Source organism: Trachurus japonicus, chromosome 16, assembly GCF_045865225.1.
Source record: "Trachurus japonicus isolate A0001 chromosome 16, Traja_1.0".
Classification (NCBI taxonomy): Eukaryota; Metazoa; Chordata; class Actinopteri; order Carangiformes; family Carangidae; genus Trachurus; species Trachurus japonicus.
The window spans coordinates 15,980,277-16,007,259 of record NC_140922.1 but is presented as its reverse complement, the minus strand read 5'-3'; the positions used below and the strand labels follow the sequence as shown (position 1 = coordinate 16,007,259).

The 26,983-nt window shown below is 43.5% G+C and overlaps 2 protein-coding genes across 10 annotated transcripts in view; one reads left to right on the top strand and one right to left on the bottom strand.

Moving 5' to 3' along the window:
* Positions 1–18,469, bottom strand: part of nbeal2 (neurobeachin-like 2) — a 31,845-nt gene extending 13,376 nt beyond the window's left edge. For 2 of the 9 annotated variants that reach the window (XM_085802092.1, XM_085802093.1), the window contains exons 1-25: positions 18,026–18,469; positions 11,145–11,233; positions 10,764–10,931; positions 10,139–10,220; positions 9,836–9,948; positions 9,491–9,573; positions 8,674–8,759; positions 8,277–8,580; positions 8,046–8,152; positions 7,522–7,608; positions 6,498–6,581; positions 6,148–6,246; positions 5,315–5,970; positions 5,075–5,207; positions 4,613–4,732; positions 4,175–4,505; positions 3,861–3,943; positions 3,669–3,761; positions 3,382–3,568; positions 2,836–2,969; positions 1,531–1,690; positions 1,092–1,194; positions 771–921; positions 399–554; positions 132–291 (exon numbers count right to left, since the gene is read on the bottom strand). In XM_085802092.1, the coding sequence (XP_085658218.1) occupies positions 132–291; positions 399–554; positions 771–921; positions 1,092–1,194; positions 1,531–1,690; positions 2,836–2,969; positions 3,382–3,568; positions 3,669–3,761; positions 3,861–3,943; positions 4,175–4,505; positions 4,613–4,732; positions 5,075–5,207; positions 5,315–5,970; positions 6,148–6,246; positions 6,498–6,581; positions 7,522–7,608; positions 8,046–8,152; positions 8,277–8,580; positions 8,674–8,759; positions 9,491–9,573; positions 9,836–9,948; positions 10,139–10,220; positions 10,764–10,931; positions 11,145–11,233; positions 18,026–18,100 (3,844 nt within the window). In that variant the 5' untranslated portion in view covers positions 18,101–18,469. Of the gene's footprint in view, positions 1–131; positions 292–398; positions 555–770; positions 922–1,091; positions 1,195–1,530; positions 1,691–2,835; positions 2,970–3,381; positions 3,569–3,668; positions 3,762–3,860; positions 3,944–4,174; positions 4,506–4,612; positions 4,733–5,074; positions 5,208–5,314; positions 5,971–6,147; positions 6,247–6,497; positions 6,582–7,521; positions 7,609–8,045; positions 8,153–8,276; positions 8,581–8,673; positions 8,760–9,490; positions 9,574–9,835; positions 9,949–10,138; positions 10,221–10,763; positions 10,932–11,144; positions 11,234–12,398; positions 12,589–18,025 lie in introns of those variants that run through there. The other 7 variants (XM_085802094.1, XM_085802101.1, XM_085802099.1 and 4 more) reach the window with 5 other exon arrangements.
* Positions 18,470–20,243: 1,774 nt separating this feature from the next.
* ccdc12 (coiled-coil domain containing 12) lies at positions 20,244–26,829 on the top strand. The gene is made up of 7 exons (XM_085802091.1): positions 20,244–20,373; positions 22,589–22,662; positions 25,506–25,585; positions 25,742–25,803; positions 25,887–25,921; positions 26,036–26,112; positions 26,724–26,829. The coding sequence occupies exons 1-7, from the start codon at positions 20,290–20,292 to the stop codon at positions 26,801–26,803; spliced, it is 492 nt and encodes a 163-aa protein (XP_085658217.1). The 5' UTR covers positions 20,244–20,289; the 3' UTR covers positions 26,804–26,829.
* The last annotated feature ends 154 nt before the right edge of the window (positions 26,830–26,983 follow it).

Genomic DNA, 26,983 nt, shown 5'->3' with positions numbered 1-26,983 from the left:
GAGACTAAAATTTTGATAGTTGCGATTGTTAAGTTTTACAGAAATACTTAACAACCTAATTTTCAAGACCAATAAAATTCATCCATTTTAAAGCTCACTAGTGCGGGGGAAAGAGGTTGCTTCATCATTACCTGTAGCAAGGACCTGCTCATACAGACAGCGCACGGTGTTCATGGTGACGGGAATGTCGTCTAGGAAACCAACCAGGCCAAGGTACCCAAAATCCTTGAGCTTAATGCGCTGCTTGTTTCGCTCAGACACTCGCTCGCTTTTGAGGATTTTGTATAAAACCTGCAATATCATAAGAAAACTGGGAGTTTTTTTTTCTGTTTTGACAACATAATATCTGCTGAGCAATAAGCCAAAGTATTTTCAGACGTCCGTTCCATTTTTCTCACCCTGAACACTCTCTCTCGGGCCTCGTCTCCAAAGTTTGGAGTGAGCAGCACACAATAGAGCTGCTCCACGCCCCACTCCAGCAGCACGGCCTGCACGTGTTCACGGGGAGGGCTGCTCCTCAACAGCTCATACACCACGTCCAAGGCCCTCACCACCTGATCGGCAGAGGAGTGAATCATGCAAAGGAGGAAGAAGTTAATAAAAAAAAAGTACAAAGAAATATATTTTGAGGAGGGAAACTACAAAGTAGAAGGTCACTCCAAAGAATAAGCTGTGTGTGATCAGGGAGAGTTCATTCGGGGACTGAAAAGGTCAAACCGTAAGAAAATGCAACTCCCTTAAGAAACAGAGATGAAAGATACAAGTACAACCTGCTGTTCCTCTCCAACAGTCAGAATGTAGGCGAGGACGCTGTGAAGCTCCTCTGGTGTCGGAGACTTGAGGAAGTCTTGCAGCAGAGTGAACAGGGAGGTCTGGATTGTTTGCTTCTCATCAGACAGAGGGCTGCCATCTTTCTCCACACTATGACCAAAGATTGAGGAAAAAAAAAAATGAGCCCCTTATTAGTCACTGTATAAAAGAGTCAAGAACGAGTATAATTGTTTAAGAATACCAACACTTTACAAACACTCAAGCGCAGTGCATTTATTAGGAACTGTTTCCACATACTGCATATTGTGAGAAAGATTCACCTGTAGTATGTCCGAACGGTATCCAGAATGTACTGAACGCCATACTTCCTCTTCATGCGCTGCTTCCCTTTGTTTATCACAGACGCCAGGTACTGCACGTGGGCTTCAGGGGAAAAGAATACTTTTGTCATCTCCCTTCAGGTTGACATTTAGAAATGTCAAACCAATATGTGAGCTTGTACTGAAGAAGTGCATTCATTTACAAAACAGGGCACAGAAGTGCAGCTTCAGGCACAGATTCACTTATAATCCTTGCTATGGCTTGAACTAAAAAACATTAATATATTCTATCTCTGCTCCACGGTGCCTTCAGCCTCCTTTACTCCTTTCAGTCTTGGCTGTGCATATCCATATAAAAAGGGACACAAACAGCTTCGCCAGACATGAAAAGGTTTCGCAGGTGCGTTACATGACAGCACGGAGGCTGCTTGTGTCTTACCCAGACAAACGGCGAAATGGCTTTTAGTCCAGATGCGGAAATCAAAGAGCAGGTGCTGGTAGAGTTGCTGTAGAAGTGGGCTGTTGCCCTCATTGAAAACCTGCTCCAGCAGTAGCTGACATGCCATTAAAACGTTCATGTCCATCATGCTGCCTGGGACCTGCAGGGCAGGAAACAGAGAGGAAGGGTGTTAAAGTGTGTGCTGTGTATAAGTACGTTTTCACTTTACTACTTTGATTATCATTCAATAGATAGAAAGATATTAGAAAACTGAATATTACGAGTATTTAGGTTTTTAACTGTTGGTTAAAATATGACATTTGAAGATGTCAGCTTGGACTGTGTGGGAAGCTGATATTGACTTTTGTCTGATGTCTTACAGAACAGAAGACCAAACAATTTATCCAGAAAAAAGGCAACAGATTATTGATGGATGAAAAATAATATAAAATAATATGAAGTTGCAGCCTCCAGCCTCAGCCAAACCTGACTGGCTGTGATTATTACTTTACAGGATGCTCCACGTCAATGTCGCATACAGAGTTTCATCATATCCTGCCAGACAACCAGCATGTCTGTGCTGCACCAGATCGACACCTGATCGGCTGCAGCCGTCAAAGATTCACATCTATTTAAACCATCAACAGCAATTACAATTTCTGAGCTCAAAACATGTCTCATAAAGAATCTGAAGACATCATTTCTACTACAGAATGGAGACAACACTGATCTTTGCTCCAGAGCCCTTTGGCATTTGCTCTGAATCAAAAGTGATGCAAGTGATGCAAGTTTGTCTTTGATGTGGCTCAGCATCAAATACAGATAATGTTGTCTGCATCACCGCATCAAAAAGATACTTGGTGACTAGTAATGCTCGTCTGAGATCCACTGAGCAGTTTGGAAAGTGAAAATTATTACAGAGAAATCTTGAGCACAGGAACAGAGGACAAAAAATGATCACAACCAACAGTGGCCTTCTTGTCTTAAATTATATGTCATTTTAAAATTTCTTGTAGTCCGTAATTTTCAATAAAACATTTTTAAGCAGCAGATTTTGTGGATGAAATCCTTTGTTCTCATTCAGAGACACCACGCAGTCTGACAAACTGCATAAATTCCCCCACACAAGCATGTGATTCTGCCTTTGTGAAAGAACCACTGCTGTTCCAACAACACCATAACCATTCATTACACCGCAATTACTCTGCAGTAATACAATGGAAAAGGTCAACTATTCCTTTTTCAGATGCGTCTCGCAATTAGCTCCCACTTGCTGCAGTGCACGCTGGCATACGCAGCACTTACTTTGCTGAGCATGGCTCCTATGATGCTGGGCCCGTGGCAGTGCAACAGGCTCTCCTGATTGACGGGGTGATGGCGAATCAGATTTTTCACCATCAGCAGGAAAGCAGCAATGCTGTTTTTCTCTAGTCTGCCCTCTGAGAGAGAAAACAAAATAGGGCAAAACAACATTTAAGACTTCCTGTGTTACCCACAGCTGTATTTATGCATTACAAAGCACTTTATTGACATTATCATATCTCAGGATGAATCATATGTCCGGGTGTTTGTTTCACTTCTCACAGACTGTTCCATTACGCTCATTATATTAGTGTCTTTATTTACACAGACTAAGGTGTTGTGAGCTCTTGAAGTATTACTATATGACTCAGTTTACCCAGGAACACTTTTAATCCATTAGCCATGATTTCACAATCACGCACAATGTGTAGACACTGACCCACTGCTACTCAGAACATTTTCATTTCATTTATAAATCTGGATAATAACCAAGGGAGAGGAAGTAATAAACACAATATTCCCAAAAAACAGAAGTAAAAGTGTAGATACCCGGCATGAACCGACCTGCCGACTTATTGAGTGGCAGCAGCATGGCGGCGGGGCCTCTGGAGGAAGTCAGCTCTGGTCCAAGCAAATCTGAGATCTCTTGACCACCATTGTAAACCTGCTCTGCCTCAGACACCTGCTCTAGCAGAGGCAGCAAAACCCCAATACCTCCAACCACATTCACAACATCCTGTGGGGAAGGGAGAAAAAAATGCATTTAAAAAAAAAAAACAAGCTCACAGTAAGAGTTACAAATCACATCTAAAATGATAAAAGGTTTCATCTCTAACCTTGATGTCCCAGTTCACCACCCTGTGTCCTGTCAGCCTGCCGTCATAGTGGTGATTGGGAGACAGGTCCAGGCATATCTGGCTCTTGAAAGCCTGGGAAAAAAAATGCAAGCATGTTAACAACAATATCTCTGCTGGTGTTATCAATTATTTACAGTAACATCAGTGCAATACTGAGTTTCAGTGGCCCACCTGTGGAGTGTAGTAGAGCAGAAGCTTGTTGTTGAGATCAGATAACTCTCCATCCGCTTTGAATAAGGACACGTGATTGGGGCCTGAGAGCAGAAAGCAATGTAGGTCATAAAACATGCAAACATTACTTTGTGTGTATGTAAAAAAAAAATACAAGCACAACCACTGTTCTCTCCACAGTTTAGAGACTGTGATTTTCTCGACTATTGGTTGTCTATACATTTGATTTTTTTGGCGAATTCAGAGACTCACATAAATGATGTCATAATTCAACGTGTGTGACAGTATTTGCATCGCAGCAGAGCGTGACATACCTGCAGCAAACAGAGATCTTGTGTGGGTTGTCTGCAGAGCTTCGTGGCAGATGAAGGCGTTGCCCAGGAGACCGTCCAAAGAGGTGGGCGTCCCCCACTCCGTGTCCTGCAGGCCCGCTGGGATGGTGTGCACCGGGGAGTCGCCCGCAGAACCCCAGTGGCCTCCCGCAAAGGAGGCTGGGAAAGACTGGGAGCGGATGAGGGAGGGAGCGTGGGGCGGGAAGGCAAACTCTGGGGACGGGCTGGAGCACGAGGTCGTGGGCAGGTTGGGGGAGGTGGTGGTGGTAGTGGTCCGGTGGCCTGCAGAGCCGATGCAGCAGGAGGTAAAAGGCTTCAGGTTCAGGGACGGAGGGGGAGAGAGAGACAGGGAGAGTTAGACTGACTGAGGGAAACTACTCAATAACAATATAGTATGTAGACGGTCGGGTGGTGAGTTACCTCACTGAGGGATGGAAAGCGAAGCTGAGCAGTTTTGCGCTGCTCTCCATCAATGTAAATGGTGACGAGGTTCTGGCCAAATGGACGGCGGCCTGGGATGTGGACTATGGCCACTGAATGCTGTGATGAGGAAGAGATTAGAGAGCACACACACACACACACACACACACACACACACACACACGTTAGCACTGTGAAAAGTTATTTTTACTGATGAACTGGAGGAAAACAGTTTTTTAATTTAACAATGCTGTTAGAGCTCTTATTCTCCTCTTCAGGAGGCACACACTTCAATCTCTTGAAATAATTATGCTTCAAGGTTACCAGCCCAGGCGGCATCGTTTAGAAAAATGGTGTGCGATTTTCCTCTTGATTTAGTCTATTTTTATTTGGGACAGGCTAAATGAGGACAAATGTTGGCCAAAATCCTGGCTCCACTATTCAGTGTGTGTCCACACTCACCCAGCGTGAGTCAGCTAGTGGGTACTCTGGCAGAGCGACAGCCATGTAGTCTTTCTTAGTGCAAACAGCCACTACCAGCACACCCTCCATGGTGAAGAAGGCTTCTAGCCCAGTGCCACTAGCTGTGAAAAAACTTTTTGGAGAGAGAAAACGGGTTCTCTGTCAGAAACTGTAATGAGCTAGCGGAAAATTACATGCGTGTGATTCAGTACAGTTCTCATCCGTCCTGTGTTTCTCTACCTGTAGAGCTGCTTCCTGCGTGGCCCTTTTCCAATATCATGCTGACCCCCTGTGCCAGAGTTGGCACGAGGTCTGCGGTTGTTGAAAAACTCGGAGTGACAGGAGGGGAACTCCATGTTGAGGCAGAGCCAAGCGTGAAAGGCAAACCCGCTGCCTGGCCAGCGTTGGACTGTGGGCACCATAATACCTGCCATAGGGGGCGTGAGATCAAAGTACTGCAGGGCGCTGTCCCGGCCCTCTCTGGCCGCCATGGCCGACAGCACCCGGATGATCCGAGTGCAGTAGGGGTGCACCCTGCCCACCGCTGCACCGTTCTCCTGATCCACCCTGAGCAGTCGGAGCAGACCCTTCAGCTCCTCTGGCTTCAGACACAAGGAGCCCAGGTGCTGCAGGAGGCCCAGGAGAGCGTCTGCACACTGCCGGTCCAGACTCTGGGGCTGCGTGAGCACCTGCAGCAGAGCTCCCACCATGCCCGCCTCCACGGCCACGGTGCGACAGGACAAGGAGCCACAGCACACGGTGGCCAGCCACTGCGCCACCAGCAGCTGAAGGTCCCTCTGACCCGACAGGTCAGGCAGCCACTGCAGGAGCAGGAGCAAGGGCTGGTCGTTACTGATGCCCAGGTGATGAGCGTGGGCATGCTCGCCTTCCACTGCCTGGAGACGAAGAGGAGCCAAGAATGAAAATAAGACATAGACATGGTCACGTGACATGATAACTTTAGGTTAACTAGCTCTAACACAATTTAAACTGTAACAAGGTCATCAATAAGAGCAAATTGACTTCTACGGTCTCTGCAGTCAGCAGGGATAATGAGGAAATGTGCATTTAACCATGTTCATCAGCTCCTGCAGCAGCCTTTTGGTGGGTTGACCTTGACTCTTCAGCACATCAAACAGCTGGGAGTAGCCAATCCTCTCCTTGAAAACCTCCTGAGGGGGAAGGAGACAGAAATAGGCTGGAGAAAGCTGCTCCACAGGGAGTAACTAGTTGGCACACTTCCATACATTGGATGAGATCACAATGAGATTTCTTAAATGAAAAGAAAACAGCTTCCCTCATCAGGAGCTCATTTGTATCGGCATGGCAGGCATCATAGTGGTGGCACATTGTGCTTAATAATGTGTGCACAGAGGTATGAATTAAATAGGTTTTAACCATGGATGGCGACAGAGGGCCTTACCTTTGCAGAGGGTGAGTTACTCATTATAGCTGTGAGGACTCCTAAAGCATGAACTGTAATACTGTCTGATCCTTTCTCCCAAACCTGCATCAAGATAAGGAGGTAGAGTTGATAAGGGCTACAAATAAGCATCAATCATGAGTTGACACCAAAAGCCCATAAAAGGTGAAGATTCACACATGACCGAAAAGAAAACAAGTCAATTTAAAGCAAATCTTTCATCAAATGAATGAAGGAATTTTTTCATCTGATTGACTGTAAAGTGTTTTTTGCCCACGCCAGAAATATTGGAGCAGATTGAGTCAAAGTAAGTGGCTGCACCAGTCACCAAACAACCGTGTCTTTGTTAATCACTTAGGTCCCAGCATGCATAAAAAAAATTAATTAAAAAAAGCCAACCACCAAAAAACAACTGAGACAACCCCCGCCCCCTGCCCCAACTATTGCTGAAAATCAGGCAACATCGAAGCCCAGGACACGAACCAGTCACACGACAGATCAGCCAAAATACGAAGGAGAAAAAGGAAATACATGCGCCCCCAAAAAACGACCATTTCATGCACTATGAAAAACACGGCATGCTCTCCTTGCCCAGTGTTGTCAACAGGGAATTCAGCCTCTAATTACGAATCTGATATGAATACACACTCCCACACAGGCAACAAATTAATCCTAATAATCTGAATCTTGACTTTTCAATGTGCAGCAAAGTTACGAGCAGCTTCTCCTCGTGTTTATTTGAAGTAGGTTTCAGGCAGAACAAACACAAATGACACTTAATAGTATGGGACATGTGAGTGAACATGCATTCCAGATGTACAGATACGACCGATAGAAAAGTGGACTCCAGACGACAGCTATCATGTATGGCCGCGCTACCTGCTTTATTTACAATAGAGTGTAAGTCAGACTTCCTGCCTAAAGCTTCCTGTTTAAATAGCTCACAGCAGCTAACGAGAGGAGAGAAGGCTGAGTTTCCTGCTGACAGAACCCATATCGCCACCGAGTGCAGGAGGGGGAGTACCTGGTCCACTTCGACCTCTGTGAGTAAACGTGTGGCGAGGTCACACGCAACCTCACGCTCCGGCCTACGCCTGTTGCTCTGAAAGAGCTACAGCCATACACAAACACACACAAACACACACACACACAAGCACGCAGGACGCACACACACACCCAGCACAAAAAGACAGACAATTAGACAAAAAAAAAGGTCATCTATGAGCGGTCACAGAGACAGGTTCGATCCCGGTCTCTCTATGGCTGCAGCAAGACACTTGTGTTGTGTTGTGGGGCATGAGAGCAAAACATCAGCTGCAAGAATGAGTTTTTGGGTGAGATTTTATCACACTGAGAAATTAGTCAGAGATTGGAAAGCAGATGTGACATTAAATAAACACATAAAAGAAGAAGTAGACTGGTGATAGCTGACAACAATATGAATAATGAAAATAGGGTGACAGACTGACAGTTGACAGAGGGGCAGATATAAAGAGCTGACAGCGCAGACAGACATGTTTTAAGATGGACAGGGGTCAGGGGTCTGACCTTGCTGTTCTGAATGAGCCTGAGGATGTGTTCGAAGCAGTTGTTGTTGAGGAAGACGGCCTGCAGGGCTGGTCTGTCAGAGCACTGCAGGATCTCCGGAACAGCAGCTAGAGTTGACAATAAGGAGGATGTTGACTCAATATATTAATCAGACTCGAGGGAAATTGAATATTTGGCCCCCGTGCTGCTTTACATCCAACTAGATTAGAGACCTCGTGGACATGCTCTTACTTAGCATTTGGCTCTGGAGCAGGATCAGACTGTCTTCCCAGCTCTCTCTGACTTGCTGCTCGCTGCTGAGCAGACGGTTCCAGTTGAGGAGCTGGAAGTAGCTCTCCAGTATCGTCCGGATCTCGACCTGCCGCTCCGACGGACTGCTGGAGTGCAGGAGGTGGATCGTAGCCGTCAGGCACTGCAGGGTGAGCCGAGGGAGCGCCGTGTCCTTAGGCTCAGGGGAGGTCCGGCAGCACCACGCTCGTAAAACACAGAACAGGTCCTCAACAGAGTGAGGGGTGATGGAGAGGAGGCCGTTTTTCTGATAAAAACAGAAAGAGAAATGGTGATCTCTTTGATTTTTGCTTTTGTGTTTTCTTAGGTTGTTGAATGATCCCTCATGCAGAGGACAGACCTTTCCTCCACTGATCACAGCACCCTGAAGATGAACCAGTCTGAGTATGAGGGACTCTGGGATCTGCTCACTTTCTCGTAGACTTGCTGTGAGAGACAAGCGTGGTCGAGCCAAAAGACAGGGTTACACAAGGCAAACTACCACTTAACCACACTACAGAGGAAAAATGAACACAACTTTTCTGTCAGAATCCCTGTTGCTCATGCATGCTGGTACTGACTCCAGCCCCCTGCCACTGTGAACAGGATAAACTGGGACAAAGAAAATGACTAGAATAAAAAACAGTCAAAAGGAGGTACACGGTACAACGCCTCAACAAAATTCCTCTTGCAACGCTGCCATGATTACATCACACAGAAAAGCCTAATCCTCCCTAATCGGCTAGGTATTACACAATTAGCTCTTAGCATTTCCAATTAAAGCATACTATCACAGTATAATCCTCCTAAAATGTGGACATTCAGAAACTTGTCCAGGCTGAGATTTCCCACATGGCTTATAGATTAATGCTCACTACTTGTAATTAGATGTGTTTGTGATTGTTTGTGATTGAAACCTGGTAATTAAGACCCTTGATGAGCAACCGCAACTGGACATTTTGACCGTGTGACATGACCTGTTATTTCTCATTATGAGAAAGACAATTTTGCTAAAGAGCAATTTCCTGGGACAATCTGAGACAACAAAAAGGCGGCGTTTGTCCGTGTCAAATATGACAGATGTCAGCTGTGTTTGGGCAGCGGCAGGAACAGTTTGATTCTCGTGGTGTGTGAGGTCTGACAGAGATCAAGAGTAGGGCGGCCGAGAAGTTTCTCACCATGGAAGAGAGCGGGCAGCTCCTCGGGCAAGGCCAGTGGGGAGAACTTATACTTGTTCCTCTCCAGCAGGCTCACCTCCTCCCTGCAACACACACACACAGAGCCAAGAGTCAGTGCACTCCTACTTGCATCACGCCCAGTCAGCGTGCGACTGCCACTAATAATGCTGTCACAAATGAGGCTCGACTTGGTGGCTTAGAGACAACAAGATGAGCTGTTACACACCACAAAAAAAGGTTGGGCAAGATGCTAAATGCATATGCTAAGGGCTTCATGTGACTAAATTCCACCTCCCACACACTCAACGCAGACGATCTCCAGTGGAAAACAAACTGCACACTCACCCTGCAAGCCGTCTCCTCCACGTCTGATAAGGGTCAAACAGACTCTCACACAGCACGAGTCCATACTGCACAACCAACTGCAGGGAGGACTGATCTCCTTGTCCATTCTTTAGCTGCTCAAAACACAAAGTTTGGACACACATCCTCAGCACAAGTTTACCTTGTCTTTAACATGCAATATCACATGTCTGGTACTAAATAATATTTGCATGTGTGATATACTGAGCACGCCGTAGCGTTAAGCCGCATCATCAATCACTGAACTCAGCGACCTGTTTGGATAACACTTCATGCCGGCCTTACCTGGTCCAAACAGAAATTCAAAAGCCTGATAGCTTCAAAAACAAAACCAGGGGTCTTCTCTGGGTCGATGTTCTCCATATTCCTTGAAGTAAAGAGACATTCATGCAGTTGAGCGTTAAGAAATTCTGTCTGATGCTTACCCAAGAAAAAAAAGACCGATACAGTGAATGTACAAAGTCAAAGGGACAACTTCCCGACACTGAGTTGCAGCTGCTTTACACAACCTCCAGTGCAATCTCTGGAAAAGCTGAAACAACGTCTATATTCATCTGCTTCCCTTTATCTCTATTACAGTACATAAATAGAATTGAAAGCATTTTTTTCCCTAATGAATGAATATATGTGTGTTTTATTTTCTAATTAAACAATAGAATACTTCATAGAATTAAAATGGCTAAAAAATAAAAATAAATTCTACAGCCTTGCTTCACTCACAATTATAGAAGAAATGTTAAAGTGCCCGTGATAATTGTTCTGTGCTGCTTATTATTCATCACGACAGCAACATCTAGACTTGTTTTCACACAATAACAGGGAAATTAGCAGAGTTAGGACAGTTGCATTGAGTAGTACCATGTTTAAGATCACGATGACGAGGCGCACACACAGCACATCGGCCTCTCACCTGCAGACTATGATGTAGAACTTGATGAGGAGCAGCGGGTGGGGGGTGCCGCTGTTTTGCTCGTCCTCTGTGCCAGAGAGGTGCGGTGCACTCTGCCATGGCTGGCTGCTGAGGAACACCAGGACCTCTGTGGGGAGCAAGGGCACCTCTGAGCTCGACTCCTCCAGCCTGAGAGATTTGGAAAGGAAGATATGTGAGGAGATGTGGGAAGACAAAAAACATTCAAAGGGAGTTGTAATAGGGGCTGAGTTTACACATAACATAAACATGTCAAAATGGTATCACTACAGAAGGTCAGCGTTTATCCTGCTTGAGGGAAAACAAACAGGTCGAAGCTTCTGGCTTTGCCTTTTATGTAAAATAAACGCTACTGCAGCTCACCTCCGAGGCTCCAGTGACTGCACATCAATGAGCCTCTCGAAGGACGCCACGAAGGCTTCCAGCCACTGCTGCAGGTAGCCCACGTCTTTCTGCAGGAGGGAGGAAAGAACATGTGAGGCAGTACCCCAGGCGTGCGTACAGCGCTGGTAAACAATACAGTAGGTGTGAAAATGTGTATGGTTACGAAATAAATCTCAATGGAGTTTGGTTGTGCTCAGCTGCTGCTATAGTATTAAACTAGGACAGCAAACGTGGCACAGGCTAAATGTTATGACCTGTTTTTGTAACAGGATGTTGCAAAGAGATGCAACTCGTGGAGGAACGCCATGAGCCAATTCTTTCTTTTTTCTGAACTTTAAGAGAAACAAAACCAACGTGTTCCTTTTGTTGTAAGTTTTGCATCAGTCACACACTCCACACATACAGTGGTAAGCATACATAAACAACATTTTACTATCAGCACGATATTGTCTCTAAAAGGGCATTCCTGCATTACCAAGTCCCGTCCTTACAATGTCATTTAAGATGGCTACAGTTGAATGAGGATGTTTACAACACTTGTTATCACGGCTTTAATCTGCCTCTGCAGTGCAACTCATCTTGCTACTCTTCAGTCTCTCAGTCTCACACTAAATGACACACTAAATGACACCACCACCAAAGAGACTCACTCAACTTTACACGGAAATTATTTCCTGTCTTTAAACATAGTACACTATAGTAAATATATCTAATCGATCATTAATGGAACCCAGTGTTAAACAGAGTCCAGAGTTTAAAAAAAAAACACAACACGCAGGACATGTAGAAATGTTCCCTGATGTACTGTGTTATGGAACAACCTGAACATTTTGATTAGCTGAGGGTGCATGTCAGCACTGTAGCAACTTCTCCAGAGCAGTGGGTGTGAGGGAAGACATGATTTGTCTCAGACTGACTGACTCATTGTACACAAATAACACAGCGTAAACAGCACATGGTATGGCTAATTCATCAGGTACTTCCCCCTTGGTCAAGGGGAAAATACATCAAAAATGATTTATGTAAAGTGTCTTGTGGCTGGTGTGTGTTTAGAGGCTGAACCATGACGAAGACTTGAAGTACAATATATAGATGCTGTAACTATATGTAACATGCAATTAATAATAGTAACAGTTTGTCTACCAAATGCAACATAAAATTGCAAAACTAATGCAATGTGACTCTGAACACTCTGTCTTGTCTAAAGCTGCATTTATTTTAAATGTACATTACCAACTGGCATTGACTTATGAGCCAGTCCATCTCTCATTGTACGCAGCTGAGCAGGGTGCCAGGTTCTTGCGAACCCAGTCTCAGACGAGCCTTCAGTGGCGTCCACAGTCAGCAGCTCAGCAGCTGCACATCACCCTCAGCACCAGCAACAGCGTCCGACTCACTCGCCTCTAGTCTCCCGACGTCAAACGAGCAAACCAGGAAATGACATGTCACTTTAACTGAAGCTTATTTCCTTCATACTCTGCCTACTCGTCAAACCCCTTCCTCTTTTGGTTCGACTGCTGGTTGTGAGCCGATATGACGGCGGTTTATGAGCTGTGGAAGGAGCTAAAACTGACTGAGATGTGATGCGATGAAGCAGTGACATAATATTAAGGCACGACTTTGAAGACAGAATCTGATTTTGACATTATTAAAAAAATAAAAGTGAAAGAAAAGAAGATTACATTCATCACACTGCATATAAAACTCTGCAAGTATTGTTTTCTGACTCCAACATTAGGTATTTGACTCCTGAGCTGCGGCGGCAAGGACACTGAGAAATATTTGCAACATTCAGTAAAATAAACAGTAGCTGGATGACTGACCCCTCCCTGACATTACTGAGAATATAATAACAGCTTTTTATGAGCATTGTTTTGGAGCTCTTTTTTGCTCCATCATGTCTCGTATTATTCCATCTGCTGGAAAAACATGTAAATGTAAATGGAGACATATTTATTATCAAAACTGTATAACACCGTATATTTTTAACTTGAGCTCAACTACATCTAGCAAGTGTGGCTGGCTCTCTCGTTTAATGCAAAAGGAAGTGACAGTTTATCTGTTCCGTGTGGAGCACAGATACTTGGGCGTTTTGTTTAGACCCGCTGAGGCTGGGTGGAAGTGCAACAGGTAGATTTTGCGGCTGTAATAAAAAACAAATGGTCACAAATAGGAAGTGAGACTGGTTTGCTATCGAGAAGTAAAACCAGAGTAAATACATTTTTGTACAGAAAATTTCAAATAGACAGCTAGTAGCCCGCTGCTTTATGTCTCCCTTGACAAATCCTAAAAATTCATCCCTTACATAATGACTTTTGAAAAACACCTCTGAAGAAATCCACATCCTCTCATTGCAGTTCCCTCAACTTGTTTCCCATGACGTTGCCCAGAGGACTAAGCTCAGTGACTGGTTCAACGCACGCTGGCAGAGAACGGCACATTAAAAACACTATTAGAACAGATGCCACAAACCAACTATGAGGTCCCAGCCTCTATAAACAGTGTCATTTATCTCTGTTCTCTCTGCACATGGCCAAGCAGCTGTGTCGCTCTCGGCTGCTTGGCATTCTGCTTCACTCCAGCTTCCTGCACAAGTGAAAGCAAAGAGCACTTTGATTTTCCTGGTCGGCCCCTTGTGTTGGTAAACAGGGGAGATGGAGGCGCACGAGGGAATCCGGTCACAGGGCTCATGGGACAGTTAGAGTGAGCCGCAGGGTTGGTCGTGTTTGTTGTTGTTGTTGAATTTCTACAGTTTATTATTGTGCATCAGTAAGCGAGATAAATGCACAGTGAGGTGACCGACAGTGGTGACAAAAAGCAACAGAATATAGCTGGTTCTCTCTCATGGCACGCAGAGAAGTGGTTTCACAGCTGCGTCCATGAGTGGAAATTGGGTTGTCACTGTGGTCCATCTCTACACTGTACAGGCTTTAATTAGTCCATGCAACAGCCTCTCAAGCTAATGATCACAGGATAATCACAGACTGTTTCTCCACCAGCCTGACATCCGACTGTATCCACAATGCAGCAAATGATGCCTCTTTGTTGCTCACTTCAATCCTCAGTGCAGTTTTACTTGTGTGTGTGTCTATGCTGGGTCAGTTATCTCTTGGCAGTACACACTGTGTTGACCACAGGAGCTCCGTGCGTACTGAGGTTTCCTGACTGCATCATCATGTTCATCATGCCCTGCTTAGTCATGGCCAAGAGCAGCCTGAACATAGGACTGGGACTAAAGATTTTCACATGCTGATTATTTTTCTATAGATTCATCGAGCTGATGTCTTGAAATAGCTCCTCCTCTACCCCCACCTTTCAGATAATCCACAGAAAAACTGTATATTCTCATAACTGAGGAGTTGCAACTCATCGATTAAATCAGTTGGAGATAAATTTCCTGTCCACATACTGATTGATTAATCAACTGATAACACCTGAATGTTGATGCTTGGTCCTTTTTGCAATTACGTGAAACTGTCTACCAGCTTATTTAACAAGTCAGAGTTCATTGAAATACTCTTATTCAGACTATTTCAACAATTATTTTTTTTAAATACCCCATATTTGCTTCATATTTTGAATACACCTTGATTATTTTAGTTTTTAGAGAAAACAAGCAACAAGAGGAAATGACTTTGGGCTCTGGTAACTTATTACAAAAGCATCTCATTAAACTGGTCCCAGTTTTGAACAAATGACTTATTCATTAGCTGGGTAATAAATCCTCAACATAATCATCAGAGTGAAAAAAAGCACTGGCTACAGCCCTACAGCTGGCATGTAATGAAACATAACCAAACAAAGCTGTTGTTAAGGTTCATTCTGAGACTATCATTGTCTTATAACAATATGTTGTTGGGTGTCGTCAGACACGATCTGACAAGTCATGTTACTCCCTGTGATTAGATCAGACTCTTCTGTGTGGTGTCCATACCTGTCAGGCATGAGCGTTTATAGTGGACTGGGAAACATTCTCAGATATGAGATATAGAGCCCAGAGATAGTTTCAGTGAGGCTGGTTTTTAACTCCAGCAGAGGAACGACAGGCATTTTCAACATAAGGGTCTCAATGTAGACTGAGCACAACCTCATTTCACATCGAAACCTGCAAGAACCTGATAACCAAGATGCATTTAGTGAATGAACATTATATGTTTGCACAGTCAATTTTGTTTATTGATCTATTTGATGGAATAAATGTATGACCGTGGCTTTGTTGATGCATCTATGTAGTGTTATTATTGTAACTGTAGCAAATAATCCACTCTGGTCTAAAATGGAAGCTGTTCATCAGTGTATCCACCATTGCCTGCCTGTTCAAATGCACGGACACTGTCTCATGTTGGGCCAACCTTAACACAGCATAGATACTTATAGACACACAATGGCTTTTCAAAATTTCACATCAGTCCTGAACCTCAGCTGATCTCTCAAAAGTCTTGCAAAGGGTGTGTGACTTCTTGCACAATCGGAGGAAGCAAAGCTCCTTTATCACCAACAAGCCTGAGCAAGCTTAGCCTTCTTATTGCAAATACAGAGCAATGGCTGACATGTGTCCTCAAAAATGTTGGACTCCATTGTTCTGACTCATCTCAGCTTTACTCTAGACCATAAACACTGAGTTGTGAAGGTATGTTAATGATATCAGGATTTCCCTTTTGAATTAACAGTCTGAGGTAAGTATTTGAAGAAGTCTGAGGAAAAACTGTGTCATCAATAGAGACACATGAGATGAAAATATTTTTAGACTTGAATTCAGATCTGTTACATGGAGTAAAACAGCTGCCTGGGTGTGTTTGATGTGACTCAAACAGAAAGCGTTGCACCGTTGCCTACAAGTGAAGCCTTGTTTACACACGATACGTAAAAGCTTGTGTACAGTTACCTCAAAATCAATTTGAGCTCAGGTCTCTTTTCCATTGTGATTCATTTGCATGTATGCGGTATGAAGATTGGATGCGTCTCGTTAAAAAAAGAAAAGAAAAAAAAGCTATTGTCTATCCTAACTCGACTAACAGGCAGACAACAAAAACATCACACACAGTGGCACGTCGACGTCTGTAGGAGAGGCAGGTGTTTGTTCCCCTGAAGTGGTTCTGCTGCCTTTCTGCAACCTATTGTGTTTCTCTGAGTCACAGAAGGTAGTGACGTTTAATACTGGGGCTCAGTTAAATCACTTTCCTGAGCTGCCCTCTCTCGCCGCTTGGCAACAACAATGGCGGGTCATTTGCACACATGCAAAATCTGCTATGAAGAAAGCTTGTGAATCTATGTGCCATTCTCTGGAGTAAATAAAAGAGAGTGGGAGAAAGAAAGAAAGAAACTATTTTTAAACTTTTTTCCTTTAGAGCCAGGCATCTTAATAAGGAAATGGTCACTCACACAGAGATGCTAGACAGCTGTCAAGTCAGATTCAGGGCACACATTGCACCCACGCACACCAGTGACTCTTTCTAGCAGTGGATTACTCCTTATGTCAGCACCTATGATTTTTTTTTCTCTTTGTTTCATAACTGAGAACGATTTGCAAATCTATACTTGTTCAAGCTGCAGCAGCCCGAAGGAGAAGTAACTGGGTGGATTAGAAACACACTTCCTCTGGGATCTGCCCAGAGTGACCACAATGACCACTTTGATAGTGAATGCTGCAGCAAGAGGCAATTCACTAGTATTTGTTCTCTTTTGTCAGTTTTCCCCAATTATTCTAGCTTTGACCAGACTCTGGCAGCCCTTACATACTGAAATTAATCATCTAAGCAAAATTCAATAAGATAGATGTGATGACAGACGTCCATGACTTCATTTTATCCTTGTCAAGACAGCAACCCTTTATGATCTGCTGCGTCTCCATGACCTACAGTGGTCATATGCAAGAAGAAGCCTCATCTCTGTCCTCGGGCAAGGAGGCAGATTGCAAACACATTAAATAGTAATACTTAATTTATTCACAGCCACATGGTCTTGCTCCTTCAAGAGGAGGCGTGACATGAAAACCATGTGCAATAACCTCCTACTATGAATGTCTATTACTTAGAAGCTGCACTTATAATGAATAACCAGAGGACTGAGCTTCAGTCAGGAGGGAGAGCATTTGAGCATCACATAAAACAGTTTGACACTCAATTAAGGATAGTGCCAGATTAGGTAAAGCTGTCTCACCACAGAGAGATGCAATTTTGTTTTTGTTTTTATTTAATAGGCCTATGTGAGTCATAGAGGAAATGTAGCTACTGCTGGGGGGGAATCAAAACAAAAACAAGCATTTGATGTCATAAGTGACTGTTTTTTCCTGATCAATAAGGCAGACTCTGATACATTGAAACATATCAATATTGTTATGCTGTAAAAACTGTGGCATGCTTTAACAGAGGAAGATCGGAACAGGGAAGAGGAGCAGGAACAGGAAATAGCCTCCAACTCCAACACCTGCATGGCAGGTAGCCTACAGGATCACGCATGATTAATGATCACACATCCTGACTGATCTCTTCAGGTTGAATGACCCATTAACACAGTTGTAAAGACATGATATAGAAATCTATCGTCTGTGGTGTGGGCTACACAGGGGCAGCAGCCTGCACCAGTAGGTAAACAAACAGCTGCTGTGTGTGTGTAGGCTACAAACAGACAGATAAAACAACACAGGGGACTTCCTCATTAACCGATTCCAATAAACGACAGATTTGGATACACTACACACACACCACACCACACCACACCACAACACAACTGCAGACTGCACAACACATCGCACATGCCACGATCACGCGTCGATCGGGTCGTGTAATAAACTTCAGGCGGAGGAACCTGCTGCGACAACAGGTGTCACCGTCAGGGCTTCCGCACTTGCTCCCTCTTACCTTTGTGTAGTACAACATCCACAGCTCGTACAGCCGCTCCTTCGATGCCATTCCGCCGCCCTTGTGGTTGCTCATTATCCGCCGCTTTTTTTTTGACTGTTTTCTTTTAAAAAAGCATCAAAGTGTAAGGCATGGTCAAAGCCAGGGCTGCGTGAAGTTGTTTCCTAAAGGCAGAGAGAGGAGGAGGTGGAGGAGGAGGAGGACGCGGCACGCTCCGGCGGCGAACCATTCCTGCAAAAAATGACAAATTTACAAAAAGTGCCGCTTTCTCCGCCTTGACGCGCAAAGTTGTCAGAGTGGCGTGGAGAAGGAGCGAGACATGACGATGCGAGCGTCTCCACGGCGCGATCACTGTCGAAACTGTGAAACCAGGAACAAAAATGCGTGGAGATGCATGTCTGGAGAAACACCCATGTCCGCCTTTAGAGCGAGCTTGTTGCTGTAGCCTATGACTCCTATTGGAGAGAGTTTCCCACGGAAGCGACAGATCTATGCCATCCAAGCAAGATCTGGAAAAAAAAAAAAAAAGATCACTGCTGCTGCTGAGTCTGACTGCGTTTCAGTAGTCAGTACATGTGCACAGTCCTGTGTGTGTGAGTGTGAGCGTGTGTTTGTGTGTGATGGGCAGCAGCGAGCGACCATCAACTGGTGTCGGACTCAATTAACAAGGCAAGAAATACAGTGAAGAGTTGGCTGTAGATAGGGCTCACAGGTAGGCTGCTATTCTTAAAGACACACACACACACACACACACACACACAACAAAGATGTATGTCACAAAAAATGCACAAATTAAAGGTGGAAAATGAAGAATAAGATAACATCTCAATAACTACAGCATGTGTTGTATAGGAGGCAACCTTTATGTTTTTTATTGTATTAAATGTGTTATGCAGTTTCTGCAGCTTTTGCACAGCAGGCAACAACAACACTGATATGAAGACACAAATAAACGCACAAGTGAACTTCAGACTTTAGCAGCTCCTTCTGATGGCAGGCTGTTTTAAATAATGACTGAATATTCCTTATTGAGGCTGTAAGACAATAAACACAGAGAGACCTACATTGATAAAAGGATTGCTACCCTCTTCTCGGCTGAACGCTAAAAATAAAATGAGGGAAAGTAACTACATAATTACCCTGCATTTGGATTATCACTCCAGTCAAATGTAAACATAGCAAAAGTAAAAGTAGCCTATTAATTATTAGGATTTGTCCTTCTTTATTTATACGAACAACTTTGTTGTTTGGATGACCCTGGTGGTGTCTGGTCTAACTCCATGTACGGTAATCTATGGTCCCATCTCTAAACAAGACACTCTGTGTTCTTGAAAAAGACATGTTCACAGAGGACAAATAGTTGTACATTGGAGAAATTGGCGTTTATTGCATAGTACTACTATAATAGCTGTGACTCGCAACATATTGTATGGGGTTTCATCATGAGTCTGACATGTTTTTGTGTGTGATCTCACCTGCTTGATATTGCACATGAGCAGGAAAAATACACATAATCCTGTTTTACTCTGTGGACAGTTAACAGTACAGACAACTTTTCCCTATCTGCTTTCGTAGAGGCCGTGTCGTAATCTATAACAGGAATTTGTTTGTGCCTTTGACTGGCATGTGCTATGAATGGGTAATTTATTGATTTATTAGTGTTATGCCTTTAGTGCCATGATCTTTGACCTTTATAGCGTTGAAATACACACAGGTTTGTGTTGTCACACACCAGTGTTGGTCATTAGGAGGATGGACACAGTGAAGCTTGAGGCAGCTGTATTACCATGGCAATGGCCTACATTCCTAACCAGGACCTGACAGTGTGACCATCAACAGGCGGGACAATGTACCACTCTGTCCCATGTGTGTGGTCTTTATTTACTTTAACATATAGGCCTCTTCATAGTCTATAAGTAGGTTTAAATCGGCTTTTCAAAACAGCCTATTACTGTAGCTGCTGAAAGTTAAATCAATTGAAGCCTTAGTGCTGGGGTGCCATTAGTCTATTAACCCTAACCCTTAATTTAAATGTATCTGTACTTGTTTTAAACCATAAACAGATTGTCAAGTAATGTTTAATCTTCTATTAATATAACCACTGTTTATTCTTACTAGATTGGTCAAACAAAACATAACAATATCACATGAAAAGGCAACAGGCCATTGCAATCGATGTGCTCGGCGGTCGTCTAGCATCCTCAGTCAGGACTCAGGGCCACTAGTCGAGTTCAGAGAGAACTGAGCGGCGTGCAGGGATAAACATGGAGCGAAGTGTTGGGTCTCTCCAGGAGCAGGCCTTGAAGAGAAAAGAGAGGCTAAAAGCACTAAGAGATAAACAACTCCATGTAAGTTACGTGTCCGGTGATGTCTAGTTTATGATAAATGCAACACAGCCTGTAACAAAACCTCGTAAATCTATTAGACAGGGAACGTAAGCCGAGTTAGCCTGTAGCTAACGTTAGCATCTGTTTTATCCGTGGCTCGTTGATTTGTTTACATACGCAGAGAAGACATTTATTCACATGCAGCTCAGTATTTAATACCCAACCTGAATGGGCTTCTTTCACCGCTAATCATGTACATAAAGTTAATGGCTCCGTTTATTATAACGTTACCAAAGATACTTAATAAATGAGGACCCGTGGTGTTATCCTTCTGTTTTGTTCCTGTGTTCATAGTTTTGATTTAACTATCATGATAGTGAAATGCAAGTCTGCTTCACTGGGCTCATTTAGGTTCAGTCTGTGTTTGAACAGGTTGATGAAGCCGGACCAGACACTGCAGTCGTGTTTCCTTGTGTAGAAGAAATTGCATTAGTTATTCAGCAATGCACTGAACAGACAGAGCCGTAGTTACACGCAAACTGTAGAATATACAGGGTACAAGGGGTCTGCAAGGATGAGATCTCTGACCCTGTGTTATTGCGATTAATACTGCTGGCGTGCTTGGAGTCGTATAAAAATGTGTCTTGAGCTCTGTGTTGAATGTTAGTTTTTTTTTTTTGAAGAAGAAGAATACTTATTTCCCCAATCTACTCAGCACCACTGTACTTACAATAAGTGGGTTGTGCTCAGTGTTTCCCCCACACATCGAACACATACTAATGTGAACATCTTTAACATCTACAACATGTGTGATGCTGAAAACAGCGATAGTTAACAAGAAATACACCTATCTAGAGTTGTGGAACCAAAGTCAAAAAAGAGAGACCCCACCCCACCCCACCAGACCACACTGTGGTAAATGGATAACTAAAACACTCCTATTCTTGGTGGAAACTTTAAGTGGAGGACTTTTACTCAGAAGACAGAAGAGAAAACTGAACCTTATTTTGAAGGAAGTATGGAGATATCTCAGCTTCATGAATGTTGCAGGAAAGAAATATTAGAATAGAAGACCACGGTAAAATAAAATCGATGCCAGCAGCACTACCACACGCCGGACAGACAGTAAAAGCTAAAGCATGTGTTAACAGTTGTGTGTGAGAGTTTTTTAATTTATCCGAGCAGTTGTTACCAAGATAATATCATATGCTGAGCTTATCTGGCAATGATAACGGCACAATATTAAATTTGATATCAACACACACCCTGAGTGTTGACCCACATATCCTCAGGGCAAGTTGTTTTTCCTCTGAGCTCCATTAGGCCTTGAGCTGCTGCTGCCTGTGTTGAAGTGTGTGAACACACCTCACAGTTATTCTGCTTCGTTGTGACAATGTTTCAGCTCTGAATATGAATTCTTCTTGCGACAGGAAACCCAGTTCAATGTGCAGGCTGCTGCTTAAACCTAGACCATGTTTCAATAAGCTGTTGTTGAACAGAAGCACACTGGCGTGGCTAGCAATGTTTGATAAACGGCTGCTGACATTCCTGAAGCCGGGGGTTATTTTCCTTTTTGTACTTCAAGAATGAGTCAGCCCTCTGAATTGTTCTAGCAGGTGGACAGGAAGCCTCTTCAGGAAAATGTAAAATGGGAGGGGTTCAATATCCTTTGTTACAACTTCTCAAGGTCACTGTTATGTTTTTCTTTTTCTGAATTTCTGCAAGTCCATTTCATCATTTGCTTTTCATATTGTTTACATGTGTAAAGTGTTGCGTAGGCCTCATTATAAAACGGTGTACTTATTGTTCATGTTGCAGCATGTGAGCTTTTGTTGTTGTTACTTGCTTGTCCTGGATTATCTGATCCTGATCAGAACAACAGCCTGAAGTTCTCAAAACACACCTCCTAAAATAACACTCTCGGAAATAATCAACCTCAAAATGTAAATTTGTTATTTGACTCCCAAATGATGGGCCAACACAAAAACACCAATGATTCATTATTTTTGTTTTCCTATGCAAATGTAACAACTAGCCTATCTATAAACTGCATCTTTAGTGTGCCAGGTGAGGCAGACCTTTGATTATTTGTCTAGCTCATGTCAGTATTAGGTAGGTAAGTTAGTTTTTTGGGCTTGTTTAGCAGCCAGTTCATTGCTTTAATGATGCTGTGTTGACAGTGAGAACACCTAATAGAAAAGTCAAGTTATTTCAATGCTTGTGTGATGATCTTCAGGGGCGAGAGCAGGACGACGGGGAGCCAGATGAGAAAAGACCTGCGTTAGAGGAGACTACGGAGGAGAAGCACAGGTTGGTCACTCACTCCCCTCATGCTTTAATGTTTTTTATATTGTTGATATAAAAGCACGTGACAGTTTCCTCAGACACTGTGAGCCGTTGGTTGTCCCCCCCTCTGCACAAACGGAACTGAAACTGATATGGGACGTTCATCATCAGAACATTTTATTTCCACCTTTATCTGAACACGATCTTCCACCCTCTGACACAGGACATGTGTCGGTACAGGTCATGAGATGCGGTGTTTACACAGGGCTGGAGCACAGCCCCGCGCTATTAGCTGCTCAAATATCCTGCAGCTCACTCAACTTTGTGTATTAGTCGGCAGGAAGAGCAGCCATCTTTCCTGTCCTGCAGGACCGTTTTTTCCATTGTTTATATTTAATGACTGCGCACTGACGGCACAGAGGGAGTGCCGCTGTGTTTCCTCCAGTTCAACAGGACAGATCTCTCTAGGGAGAATGAAAATAGCAGCACATGTTAAGAGTCCAATTCAGACATTTATCTGTGAAGAGAGGGAAAAGGTCAGTGCTGAATGTACTGAGTCTTTTTTAAATTTGCGTTTTGCAAAGTCAAGAAACATCTGTAGCAGAGTGTGAGTGTAATGTATCTTGGGATTGGGATTAAAATTTAATGGGAGATCAAATTCCCAAACGAAGGCACGAAAGTACCAACAAACAGCGTGCTAGTCCTGAAGTTATTCCTATTTTGATTCATTTAAGATTCTTAGGTTTAAGATATCAAAATGAATTGATTGGTTTTCCTACATTCAAGGCTATTTCCCAGGAGCTTTTCTGTTACATCTTGCAGATGGATTAATAGGTAAACAGATTTAACGTCCTTGGAGATAGCAGATAAGACAAAAAGAAGTTAATAGCCTCTGAAATATTACATTAGTAGTTACAGTTTCTGTGGCTCATGTAAATGAAAAGGCAGGAGTTGTTTTTGCAGCGGTGAATGGGGCAGGCACCTTGATATCAGTGTAAACATTGAACACTGCTGCTCTCCTCCTCAGTCTAAACATTTTAAAAGGGCCACACTTGGGTCAGTGCTCTGAATTTATCACCGGCTCTCTTTGATGCCACGATGTGCTTGAAGTGGAAATGTGTAAACACACTTCAAAAGGTTGGGACGCATCAAATTAAGAGACAGTTAAGTAAAATAAAGGCGAGATGTCAAACCTTGACACAAGACTGAAGATTTACACATTCAGTGTGTTTATCCTTTTTTTTTTTTTTTTTTTTTTGTCCTTGTTGCGGCATTTACCTTGGTGGTTGTTCACTACCTGTGTGCTCGTCTCTGCCTCAGTCTGTAACAAAATATCTTGGCCAGGATGCTGTAAAATTCAGTTTGAATGTCATTCGAATGATGTTGGCAACTTTCATTGACCTTCTGCCTCGCTCAGCCTCGTAATGAATGTTTTGGATAAACATCACTTGTCCATGACAAATGAGCTTAAAAACATTTGTTGCCATCATGTCCATTTGCTGTGGGCTATTCATGGGCTTCACGATGTACAGTCATGCTTATGATGTCCCCCTGACTTTCCACTATGGGACACATATAGTTCGCTCTACAGCTTGCTCCCATGAGCATGTTTGTACATTTTGATCGTCTTCTCTCTCTTACTATATTCAGGAAAAAGTATACATTTTATCAATACAGATGCTAAATAACAGCAATATTACAACTACATTCATGTATCCTTTTGCATAAGGACCAGCCTTATACCAAAATATTATCCACAGTAGTCTGGCCAAAGACTAAACTAAACACAACCATGCCTCCTGGAGAGAGAATTATTTTAGTTTGTATTTTAGGGTATTTCCATGAGAACAGTTGGTAATAGAGAGGTGGCGAAGGGCGATGACATACAACCAAGATTCCCAACAAGACTTGTAGCTTGAAGTTGCCATGGTCATTAAAATCATTTAAATAACATTTGAAGCTGAAAACAGTGAGTTTATCTCTGTTATATCAATTTTGATGAAGTCACAGTGTTTCAATTAAAGTCACATTGTGTACTCTGGGAACAATTTGCTTCCTTTCCCTAAGTGTAATTATTATATTTTTGGTCGTTGTACAGCAGAACACATTTGTGCAGCTTTTGGGCAAACGGAAAGTAAATGACTTTCTGGGGTATTTCAGTGGCATGAAAATTCAATTTATTGGTGAGATGGAAAGATGGATAACATATTTCTCCACCGAAACAGTCTCTGTGGGAGATATTCAGGTGGGGAGAGAAAAAGAGGGAGCGATGTGCGGACCACAGGCAGAACATGACCAGCATTCCTGCCCATACCCATACAAGGCATCGGTCTGTCCATTGGCAGCAGGAGTGTGATGAATGTATCAACAGCGTACACTCTCGGGCTTCATCACAAATCCATGTTAAGCTCAGAACAGCTGATAACTCCCTTGGTTGTGCGTTTAGTCAGACAATAGTTTACCTCTGCCTCCAGACCCTCTGTGTAATCTGCAGAGATGTCAGTCAAGGCCTGCCAGGAATTCCTCTGCGCGGAGACGTGATGAAAGACTTGGTAATTCAACATCAAGGAAAGCATTCCTCAGCTGTTAGCTGCTCTCCTCGAGTCTGTGCCCAGGAGCAGGTGGAACATGTTAATCAGACGTGTTCATAGGAATAAAGAGGGACATTATACCCAACCTCTCCTAGACATTAGATGTGCAGCTGTGCAGGGTTTGCAGATGGTCCCTTTATAATCTCTGGTGGAATATATTTGTCTACACTGCCCCCTCCTGGACTGTCACAGGAGTGTGGAAAGTGGAACAAAAGATATGATAATGTTGCGTTTACTGCTCACAGCACTAAAAACAACTGTATTTGTTGTGTCAAGGGAGCTGAAGCTGAGGAACTACACCCCAGAGGACGAAGAGCTGAAGGAGAGGCAGGTGCCCAAAGCCAAACCAGCGTCCGGTGAGAACTCTTTACACGCAAACATTAACTCAGAGCCTTGGTAATATGATATAATCCGTGGCCTCCAGGAAGGTCGTGGCAGACGGTCGCGCTCACAGACCTGCAGCTTTTATCATGCATGATTCATGACTGATGGAAGCCTCTGTTGGTTTGCAGTGGAGGATAAAGTTAAAGACCAGTTGGAGGCAGCTAATCCAGAGCCAATCATTGAAGAAGTGGTGAGTAACCCCCCCCAGTGTTGGTGTGATTAATTTGTTTGTCGTGTCCGTTGCTGCTGTATTCAGTTATTTTCTTTCCTCAGGATTTGGCCAACCTCGCCCCGAGAAAACCAGACTGGTAAGAGCCTTTTTTTTTTAAAATAAGTTTCCACTCTGTATTGTGAGATAAATCTTGGTCTAATCAAAAATGATTTGTAGCTGACTTTGTGTCTTTATTTGATTCTGAATTCAGGGATCTGAAACGCGACGTGGCAAAGAAACTGGAGAAGTTGGAGAGGAGAACACAGAGAGCCATTGCTGAGCTCATACGTTAGTATTTCTTGTTTTATGTTCTTTTTTCTCTCTCTCTCTCTCTGTTTTACGGCTGAATCCTCCCGACAGAGCAGAGACAACAGCGCCTGTGCGAGGCGTGAATTATCAGGCTAATTGCTTTGTGGCTTCCAGATTCCACAGAGACTTGCGGTCGCCTGATGACACCAACACTGTGATTCCTCCACTGATGTGTGATCCACATTCTTAAAATAGACACAAGGATTCAAGAGATTACAGAACAGGTTAAACTGTAACAGGAGGCTTTCCCTGTGTGTCATATTGTACATGCATTAAAGTTAAGTTAACCATGTTCTTTATGTTAATATTACAACTATAATTACTGACCAACATTAAACAAACTATAGTGGCAAGAAGTCACTCCTTTAATCTTCTGTATGAACTCAGACAGCATCACAGCTACATGTTGATCCTCCTTCAGTATTAGAGCTGATTTCGCAGCCTGTATCATCTGTGTGTGGAGTATCACCACCGTGCAGGACTCTTCTGTTGGCAGCCGGCCTATTTGGTGTCGATGGTTCATGATATCAACCTGTGAATGAAGGATGCAATAAATAAGTAAATCGGATTATGTGTGTGTGTGTGTCTAGGGGATCGTCTGCGAGGCAGCGAGGAGGAGTTGGCTGGAGCAGTGGGAGCAGTAGGAGTGGAGGAGGGAGACTCGGACTGAATCCAACGTGAAACAGTTAGAACACACACAACAAAAACAGAAGAATAGTGAATGGATGAAACACAACCACAACAACAAGAGCCTGACTGTACTGGAATAATACCATCACATCGGTGCCGTGGCTGCTTCCATCACTGCTGGGATTACAATATCCTGTCAGGTCTTTATATACAAGTCCTA